The 11,103-nt window shown below is 35.1% G+C and overlaps 1 protein-coding gene across 1 annotated transcript in view; it reads left to right on the forward strand.

Annotated features, from left to right (window-relative positions):
• Positions 1-11,103, forward strand: part of EML5 (EMAP like 5) — a 174,125-nt gene that overhangs the window by 23,875 nt on the left and 139,147 nt on the right. The window contains exon 3 of the mRNA XM_077780840.1: positions 9,707-9,866. Coding sequence (XP_077636966.1) covers positions 9,707-9,866 — 160 coding nt within the window. The remainder of the gene's footprint in view (positions 1-9,706; positions 9,867-11,103) is intronic.

Consider the following 11,103-nt stretch of genomic DNA (forward strand, 5'->3'; position numbering starts at 1 on the left):
GGAAACTCTTATTTGTTTTTTTATCCTTTCCTGTTTTTGGGTAGCTGGGAGTATTCAAGGAATATCATACATGTCCCAAATGGGGGTGGGGAGAGGGGTGCCGTTAGTTTCATTTGCCCTCAGTTTGCCCCACATTCCCTCATCATTTTGAAATGAAAAATATAAAAATGGAAGTAAAGAATTCCCTGGTGAGCTCAATATCCTTGTGTGTGGTAGACAGGTTGTGCCTGCTCCTACTCTAATCCCTAGAATTTGTGAATATGTATTTAAATGCAAAAAGTGAGTTTAAAGAGACAGTTAAGGTGTGGACTTTAAGAGAATGTCCTGAATTATCCAGATAGGCCTGATTTAATCATGCAAGCCCTTAGAAACAGATAGCTTTCTCCAGCTGGAATCAGAAGAGATGCAGCAGAAGTCAGAAAGATTCCAAGCTCGAGAAGGGATAATTGTGCCATTGCTCACTTGAAGATGCAGGTAGCAATGTGATAAAAAATGCGGGCAGCCTTGGGGAAGTTGAAGTTCCCAGCTGACAGCCAGCAGGAAAACAAATGCCTCAGTCCTTTTGCCACTGGGAATTGAATTCAGCCAACATTTTGAATGAACTTGGAAGCTAATACATCCTCAGAGACTCCAGAAAGGAATGAGGCTATGTTGACACCTTGATTTTGGCCTTGTGAGACCTAAGCAGAGAACACAGCTATAATTGGATTTCTGCCCTGCAGAACTTTGAAATAATTAATTTGTGTTAAGATGCTCAATTTGTGGGGTATCTGGGTGGCTCAGTAGGTTAAGCGTCTGACTTTGGCTCAGATCATGAGTTCATATCCTGAGTTTAAGCCTCGCATCAGGCTCTGTGTTGATAGTTTAGAGCCTGGAGTCTGCTTCAGATTCAGTGTCTCCCTCTCTTTCTCTGCCCCTCCCCTACTCAACTCTACCTCTCCCTCAAAAATAGATATTGGAAAAAACAATTTAAAGAGATGCTCAGTTTTTGGTAATATGTCATGGCAGTATAGGAACCAGAGTCTGGAGTATATATATTTTCACCCTTTTTTACAAACTAATAAGTTAGACTTTTGTTGTTTCTTAGATGTTGGCAAAGACATGAAATTCCTGGGTCAGAGATAAAGAACTGTATTGCTCATGGTGTAGCAAACAGCAGGAGTCAATAATAACAAAATGCACATTTTTTATTCACATGCCATGGGAACATTTACCAACAATATAGGTCATATCCTAAAAAACAAACCTCAACAAACTTAAAAGAATTGAAATTTTACTAAATATGTTCTCGGAATGCAATGAAATCAAAATAATCGGTAAAGAAAACAGGGAAATCAAAATATTATAAAATGGAAAATGAAAACGTATCAAAATATGTGAAAATCAGGTAGGTACAGCCTTGTTTCAAAGGAAATTTATAGTGTTAAATGCATATATTGAAAAGAAAAAAGATTGCAGATCTTAAGGTGGATCTGCGTGTCCACCTTAAGAACTACAAAAAGAATAAAAAAAGAACTACAAAAAGAAGAATAAACTAAACTCAAAGGCAGACAGAAGGAAATAATAAAGAGCAGAAATCAATGAAAACAGCAAAACAATAGGGAAAAATGAAACCCAAAGTTAGTTTTTGAAAAGGTTGATTAAATTGTTAAATTTCCAGCTATACTACCAATGACAAAAAGGAGAAGACAGAAATTACCAATGTTCATCAAGTGATCACTGCAGACCTAAAGACATTAAAAGGATAATAAGAATACTAAGAACAACTATGCATAGAGATATTTAGCAACTTAGATGAAATGGACAATTCCTTTGAATGGTATCTTATTCCTTACTCCTTTGAGTAAGCAAGAAGAAATTGATACTATGAATAACCCTACGTCTGTAACTGGATTTGTAGAAAACATTTCAGAAAACTCCAAGTACAAATGGTTTAAGTGGTAATTCTGCCAAACGTTTAAAGAGGGAATAATACCAATTCTACATAGTCTTTATAGACCATAGATGAGGAGGGACTACTTCTAACTCATTTTATGAAGATGGCATTACTTTAATATAAAATCCAGACAAAGACATTGTTATAGAACCTGGTCTGGATCACCCGGCAGAAGAACCAAGCAGCCCTCCTAGATCTTGGAAAGCAGGAGGTTTATTTCATACTGGCGGGCTCAGAGATCACTCTCCAGTGGTCTGAGTCCTGACTGCAAGCATGGGGGACAGTTTATAGTCTGTTACTTCCGTATCACTAGTAATTTGCGTCCTGCATGCTGGGTAGGAAGAACCCGGAAGGGGAGTCTTGCGGGGGGGTGGAGGGGGTCTGGAGTTTCCCTGTCAACATTGGAAGAAAAAGAAATTGCAGACCACTAACCCTCATTAACATAGATGTAAAAATTTTCAATAAGCTAATCAAGTTTATCAACTAATAGAATAATACATCATGACCAAGGGGGTTGTTTCAGGACTACAAAGCGAGTTCAACATTAGAAAATTAATCAAGTTAATTCACTGGAGTAAGAGGCTAAAGAAGGAAAATCATGATCATCTCAATAAATGCAGGAAAGGAATTTGACAAAATTCAACATCTGTTCCTGTATTTAAAAATGTTTAGCAGGGGTGCCTGGATGGCTCAGTTGGTTGAGCATCCGACTTCAGCTCAGGTCATGATCTCGTGGTTTGTGAGTTTGAGTCCCACATTGGGCTTTGTGCTGACAGCCTGGACCCTGCTTCAGATTCTGTGTTTCCCTCTCTCTCTGCCCCTCCCCCTCTCCTGTTCCCATGCACACACACTCTCTCTCTCTCAAAAATAAATAAAAACATTAAAAAAGTAAAAGCTTAACAAACTAAGAATAGAAGGCTATTTCCTTAACTATAAAAGCATCTATAAAAAAAAAAAACCTACCTGTAACATCAGTGAGAGACTGAATGTTACAAAAAAAACAAACAAACAGGAAAAAAACAAGGATGTTCTTTCTTACCTCTCCTAATTCAGCGTTGATTGTACTGGAAGATCTAGCCAGTGCAATAAGGCAAGAAATAGACTTGGAGGAAAGGAAGAAATAGTTTTTATTCCTAGATAACTTGATTGTCTATGTAGAAATTGCCAAATAATCTATAGCATACACACTCCTAAAACTAGTAAGTGAATTTACCCAAGTCATCAGATACAAGGTCAATGTAAATAAATCAATTCTATTTCTACGTGCAGCAGTGAACAATTGGAAACTAAAATTTTAAAGCAATACCATTTGTAAGAAGTCAGCAATTTTGCATAAATTTAACAAAATCTATGTAGGATCTGTATATTCAAAACTATAAAATGAAGCTGGAAAAATAAAAGCAAAGTACTTAAAAATGGAGGGATATGGTGGTGCCTGAGTGGCATAGTAGGTTAAATGTCTGATTCAGTTTCAGCTCAGGTTATAATCTCATGGTTTGTGTCTTCTAGCCCAGCATCAGACTCTGCACTGCACTGACATCATGGAGCCTGCTTGGAATTCATTCATATTCTCTCTCTCTCTCTCTCTCTCTCTCTCATTCTTTCTCTGCCCCCCCCTCCTTCTCTCTCTTTCTCCCTGCCCCTTTCCCACTAGTGTACTCTTTCACTTGCTCTCTCAAAATAAATAAACAAACAAACTTTAAAAAATGGAGGGATACATAATGTTTATGGATTGGAAGACTCAATATAGTAAAGATGTCCGTTCTTCTCAGATTGAGCTATAGAGTTTATTAAGTCCCAATCCCAACACAGGGTATTTAGGATCTACATACTGATTCTAAACTGTAAAGTTTAGAATATTCAGAACAGTGTGCACTTAGAATATTCAGAACAATTTTGAAAAGGAATGAAGTTGGAGGACTCACAGTGCTCAAGGCTTATTAGAAGGCAAAAGTAATTTGTGTGGTATTAGTGAAATGATAGATATATCAATTAGTGAAACAAAATTATAAGGTACATTTTCTGACAAATTAACATAGGTATGGTCAATTGATTTTTGACAAAGGTACATGGACAATCCAATGGAAAGAAGATAATTTCAATAAATGGCGTTGGGACAAAATGGACATCTATTTGAAAAAATAAGTGAAACCTAACCTACATTACATCTTATACAAAATTAACTCAAAGTGAATGATTAACTTAAATGTAAAACAAAGATTTTAGAAGGAGACTTAAGAGCAAATTTTTATTACCTTTGTGCAAAAGCATGGTCTATAAAAAAAATTGATGAAATGGACTTCATAAAAATAAAAAATGTTTGGTCTGTGAAAGAAACTTAGAAGAATGAAAAGAAAAGCTGCAGCCTGGGAGAAAATGTTTGCAAATCACATGTTGGACAAAGGGACTTGTGTTGAGAATATATAAAATAGTTTCAAAACTCAAAACTATGAAGACAACCCAAATGGCTAGAGGACTTGATCAGATTATAAGAAACAATAATCTATATATATTATTCATCAGGAAAATTCAAATTAAAAAGACTGATGACACCAAATATTAGTGAGAATGTGGAGCTATCAGAACTTGCATGCCTTGTAAGAGTATAACATGGTACAACCACTTTGGAAAACTGGCAGTTTCTTATAAATCTAAACATGTACCTACCCTATCCTCCTTTCTGTCTTTATGGATTTGCTATTCTGGACATTTCATAAAAATGGATTCACATAATATGTGGCCCTTATATATATCTGTCTTTTTTCATTTAATGTAAATGCTTTCAAGGTTCATGTTGTAACATGTATCAGTACTTTATTCTTTTTAAAAAAGTAAATGTTTATTCATTTGTTGAGAGAAGGAGCCTGAGCTGGGAGGGACAGAGTGAGGGTGACAGAGGATCCTAAGGGGGCTCCGCAATGGCAGCAGTGAGCCCAGTGCAGGACTCAAACTCATGAACTGCAAGATCATGACCTGAGCTGAGGTTGGACGCTCAACTGACTGAGCCACCCAGGTGTCCCAGTACTTTATTCCTTTTTATTGCCAAATAATACTACATTGCATAGATATAGGCCATGTTTATCCTTTCTTCAGTTGAGGAACACTTGGGTTGTTTTCACTTTTTGGCTATAATAAGTAATGCTTCTGTGAATGTTTGTGTATAAGTTTTGTGTAGACACGTGTTTCCAGTTCTTGGGAATTTAAGAGTAGAATTAGTAGATCGTATGGTAATGTTTAGCTTTTGAAGAATTGCCAGACCATTTCCAGAGGGGCTGTATCATTTTACAGCCCTATAAGTGGTATCTGAAAGTTAGGATTTCTCCACATCCTTGCCAGTACTTGATATAATAACATAAATTATACACACACACGTACATACTGCCTTTTTGGTCATGGAAGTGGTATATCTCTGAGATTTTCATTCACATTTTCCTACTGGCTAATGATGTTGAGCATCTTTTTGTATGTCTTTGTTTATTCACATCCTTTGTCCATTAAAAAAATGGGGTTATTTGTGGTTTTCATGTGGTCAAAAGAGTTTTTATATGTTATAGATACAAATTCCTTATCAAGTATGTGCTCTGCAGTTGTTTTCTCCCATTCTGTGTGTTGTGTTTTCATGTTTTTGATAGTTGTCTTTTAAATCACAAAAGTTTTTAATTTAAAAAAAATATTTATTTTTGAGAAAGAGAGTACTAGTGGGGGTGGGGCAGAGAGAGGTGGAGACAGAGGATCTGAAGTGGTCTGTGCTGACAGCAGTGAGCCTGGTGTGGACCTTGAACTCACGAACTGCAGGATCATGACCGGAGCTGAAGTCGGACACTCAACCAACTGAGCTACCCTGGCGCCCCCAAAAGTTTTTAATTTTGATGAAGTCCATCATATTTTTTCGCTTGTCACTTCTGTTTTTCGTGTCATACCTAAGAAACCATTATTTTATCCAAGGTCAGTAAGATTTATGCCTATGTTTTCTTCTAAGAATTTTATAATTTTAGCTCTTGAATTGGTTTTTGTATATGGTTTAAGGTATGGGTCCAAATTCTTTGTTGTGCATTGTAGATATTCAGATGTCCCAGCATCACTTGTCCCATTGAATAATCTTATTGGAAGTCAATGGACCATAAATATCAATTTATTTCTGTACTCTCAGTTTTGTTTCACTGATCTGCACAGTCCTTATGCCAGTACTATTCTATGTTGATTACTCTAGTTTTGTAGTAAGTTAGTAAGTTTTGAAATTGGAAAGTGTGAATCTTCCAATTTTGTTCTTTTTCAAGAATATTTTGGCTATTTTGAGTTTTAGAATCAGCTGTGAATTTCTTTAGGAAAAGCAACTAGTATTTTGTCATGGATTGTTTTCACTCTAGATCAATTTAGGAAGTAATGTTATTTTAACAAAATTGCAATATTACAATATTATATATAACCTGTTGTAACAATATTACAGTATATCTTTCTACTTATTCCAAAAGGTTTTGTTGCTTTTGATGCTATCATTAGTGAGATTGCTTTCTTAACTTCTTTTCAGATAGTTCATTGCTAGTGTATAGAAATATAATTGATACTTTATATTGACCTTATGTCCTACCACATTGCTTACCTCATTTATTAGCTCTACTTGGGATTTATTTTGTTGTTGTTTGTGGATTCCTTAGGATTTTCTTTATATGAGATACTGTTATCTGTAAGTAGAGATAGTTTTACTTCTTCCTTTTGTTTCTTTTTCTTGCCTAATTGTTCCTGTTTAGAATGTCCAGTATCATGTTGAATGGAAGTGACAAGAACTGACATCCTTGTCTTATTCCTGTACTTAGAGGAGAAACTTTCGGGCTTTCACCATTAAATGTGGTTTAAAACAGCTGTGGGTTTTCATAGATTTCCCCTTAATCAGGTTGACTAAGTTCTCTTTAATTCATGGTTTATTGTGTATTTTTATCACAAAAGGTGTTGGATTTTTGTCATATGCATCTTCTGTGTCTACTGAGATTAATGTATATGGGTGTGTTTGTGTTTTTTTTTTTACTTTTCTGTTTTTTGGATTGACTTATTCTGTTACTATGATATATTGGTTGACTTTTATATGTTGAACAACTTTCCATTTCTACTTATCTTCCCTTCCACTGGTTACTCATTTAGTATTCCCTGACTTGATGAATCCCATCTAAGCCATCCACATGCTCAGTCCAGAAGCCCAAGAGTCATCTTAGACCTTTCTTTCCCCCCTTACTCACAGCATCCAATTAGTTGACTCTGTCCTAAGACCCTCCTAACTTTTTCCACTTTCTTCCTTCACTCTGAGGCCAGGAGTGATTTTTCTTTTTTCTTCCCAAAGGTGAATCTCATAATCTAAATCTATTTGTAGAAAAAATTTATGAAGGAGAAATTTATATTTACTTCCTGTCTCCTGCTGATGTACATAAACCATTACCAACTGTTAGGGCTTTGTCTTGTTTTTACAGACTCAGACTACTTTCTGTGAACTATGGGTGACTTTTCTGTTTCTTGAAATGATACTTGTGCTATAGTAACCAAGACACTGTGGTATTGGCATAAAAACAGACACATAGATCATTGACACAAAATTGAGAGCCCAGGAATAAACCCACATATATGGACATTTAGTTTATGACAGTGGAGCCAAGAACATGAAATGGAGAAAGGACAGTCTCTTCAATAAGTGGTATTGGGAAAACTGGACAGCCACATGTTAAAGAGTGAAACTAGACCACTATTTTATACTGTACCCCCAGATTAACTCAAGATGGATTAAAAACTTAAATATAGGACCTGAAACAATAAAGCTCCTAGAAGAAAACAGGTGATAAGCTCCTTGACATCAGTCTTAGCAATGTATTTGTGGCTCTGATGCCAAAGACAAGAGAAACAAAGACAGAAATAAATCGAAGGGTGCCTGGGTGGCTCAGTTGGTTAAGTGTCTGACTTCTGCTCAGGTCATGATCTTGTGATTTGTGAGTTTGAGCCTTGTGACAGGCTTTGTGCTGACAGCTCGAAGCCTCGAGCCTGCTTCAGATTCTATGTCTCCTCTCTCTCTGTCCCTTTCCTGCTAGCACTCGCTCGCTTGCTCTCTCTCAAAAATAAACAAACATTAAAAAATATTTAAAAAATAAACAAATTGACCTACATCAAACTAAAAAGCCTTTGTGTAGTGACAGAAACCATTATCAAAAGGAAAAGGCAACCTATTAAATGGGAGAAGATATTTGCAAATTATATATTTGCCAACGGGTTAATATCCAAAATATATAGAAAATTCCTACAACTTAACAAAAAGCAGTCAATTAAAAAAGTGACCAGAGGATCTTCATAGACATTTTCCCAAAGGAGATCTATAAATGGCCAACAGGCACATGAAAAGATGTTCAGCTTCACTAATTATTAGGGAAATGCAAACCAAAACCATAGTAAGATATCACCTCGTATGGGTTAGATTGGCTATCATAAAATCGACAAAAAATAACAAGTGTTGGAGAGGATGTGGAGAAACAGGAGCCCTCATAATGTAAATAAAACCCTGGGAATATAAATTAGTGTGGCTGCTATGTAAAACACTATGGCTAGTCCTCAAAAAGTTGAGAATAGAGCTGCCATGCTGTTGAACAGTCCTGCTTCTGGACATTTATCTGAACGTGAAACCATTAATGCAAAAAGATATATGCAGCGTGATGTTCATTGCAGCATTATTTACAGTAGCCAAGATATGGAAACAACCTAAATGTGCACCGAGGGATTAATGGATGAAGAAGGTGTGGTATATGGACACTATGGAATACTACTCAGCCATAAAAAGAATGAAATAAGATGTTGACAGCATGGACAAACCTTGAGGGTATTAAGTGAACTAAATCAGAAGGAGAAAGTCAAAAACAGTATGACTTCACTCATATGTGGAATCTTTAAAAACAAAAAAACAACAAAACAAAGCACATAAAAACAAACTCATAGACACAAAAAACAGATTGGTGGTTACAGCAAGGGTAGGCATTTGAGGGGTGGGTAAAGTGGATGAAGGGAGTCAAATGTATGGTAAAAGATGATAACTAGACTTTTGGAGGTGATCACTTTGAGATGAATACAGATATTCCATTGAAATATTGTATACCTAAAACTTATATACCAATTACTTCAATTAAATAGCTGCTATGTGCTATTTTTGGACATTATGATTTTGTCTAATGTCATGTAATAAAAGAGTAAATAGGAGAGAGGGCTTAAAAACAGATGCATGCCAAACGAGAAAATGGCATGTGGAAAAGCTGCTACTAATTTTTTTGCTGTGGTGCAGTTGATCCATTGGGAGAATTCTTTTCTTGCAAAGTTTACACACATTATATCATACTACAGAAATTATGAAGTCTATCATCATCTGTTCATCATATACATACACTAGTCAAGTGATAACTCAGTATGGATTTTTATAGAAGTTACTTTATTAAAAATTTTTTTAAATGTTTATTTTTGAGAAAGAGAATATGAATGAGTGGGGGCGGGGCAGAGAGAGAGGGAGACACAGAATCAGAAACAGGCTCCAGGCTCTGAGCTGTCAGCACAGAGCCCAAAGTGGGGCTCGAACTCACAAACTGCAAGATCATGACCTGAGCCGAAGTTGGACACTTAACCAACTGAGCCACCCAGGTGCCCCTAGAAGTTATTTTAAATCCAAATTATTTTAAATGGATAAAGCTTACATATGTCAAATACTATAAAAGCTCTATAAACAGTTTTAAGTCAGTTTATTTATTTATTTTGCAGCCTTGCATTGCATCCTGAACGAGTACTGGTAGCAACCGGACAAGTTGGGAAAGAACCTTATATATGTGTTTGGGATTCGTACACTGTGCAGACCATATCAATTCTAAAGGAAGCTCATACACATGGTATAGCTTGTTTAGCATTCGACTTAGACGGGCAGGTATGTGATTTATTTTCTCTTTTTCTAAACTGCATCTTTAAAATGTGTACTACAAGAAATAATATAAGTCTATAAATACTAAATTGGAAAGCAATTGATGAAAAGTACCTGTTTGTTCAAGGGTGGAGGTACATTGGGTGGACAGTTGATGAATATAAGAAAAATAAGAGTAAGGAGTCTTTATTTCACATATCACAAACTTTTTAATTGAATCAATACTATTATAAAAGCCAAAGAAATTATAACTCAGTAGAATATTACCTATTTGTCCTGGAAAATTTTACATAAAACACTTTCAGGTAGTGTATGTTGGTAAGACAGAAGACATCTTAGAAGAACTAAGTGTCTCTAAGTAGATCTGTATAAATTTTAATTTTCAGTTATTTTAAAGGTTCTGTTAAAGTTACATTTTTTATTGAAATAAAGTGGTGGTTCCTATAATAAGAGCTATTTTGATACATCAAAGTTGAAAACAAAGGATATAATTGTCAGTTCCCAAATTATCTACTTCTAGTGAATGATTATTTAAAAAAATAAAGATGCCAAGAATTTTTTTGCTTTTCATGGAACTTGTTATACCTAAAACGTACTTAAGAAATGGTAAGAAGTTGAATTTTGCAGGTGTGGTTAATTTATAGTCCTTAAAAATTTCAAGTTAAAATTAGACTTTAAAAATCTTTTTAACTTTTAGAAAGATTTTAGTTGCCTGCTTTTCAATTGATAAAATTAATTTTAAGGTTGCGATTTTATAAAAACAAATCACATTGTGTTTTGTTCCCTTGAAAATGACAGATACTTTATTTATAACTCTAAGAAATAGCTTCTTTGAGTAGCATAGGTTAATCCGACTTTCTGTTAAGAGTGTGTTAAGAGATCTTTAAGACTTAACTGGAACCTTTCATTTGGGGGGAAAATATGCCTCTAGGTTTAATATTACTATTGTAGCAGTGATTGGCAATTACAGAATCTTAATTCATGTCCTGTTTTGCTATTTTTCAAGTCCCTTACTCTTCTCATATCAATTTTATTTTCGTTTTTAAAGGGAAGAGAATTATTCTTTACCTATCTCATGGGAGATTAAATTTTATGAAACAAACCTACATGAGTTTTTTTTAATCATTTACCATAGATGTTATGAAATTCACAATGTATTAACTATAAGTATCTGTATACTTTAAACATAGATGTTTTCTTCCTAATTTTGAAATTCCTGTTTCTAAATGTTATGTGTTACATT

The sequence above is a fragment of the Crocuta crocuta genome, unplaced genomic scaffold, assembly GCF_008692635.1.
Source record: "Crocuta crocuta isolate KB4526 unplaced genomic scaffold, BGI_CrCroc_1.0 scaffold299, whole genome shotgun sequence".
NCBI classification, from domain to species: domain Eukaryota; kingdom Metazoa; phylum Chordata; class Mammalia; order Carnivora; family Hyaenidae; genus Crocuta; species Crocuta crocuta.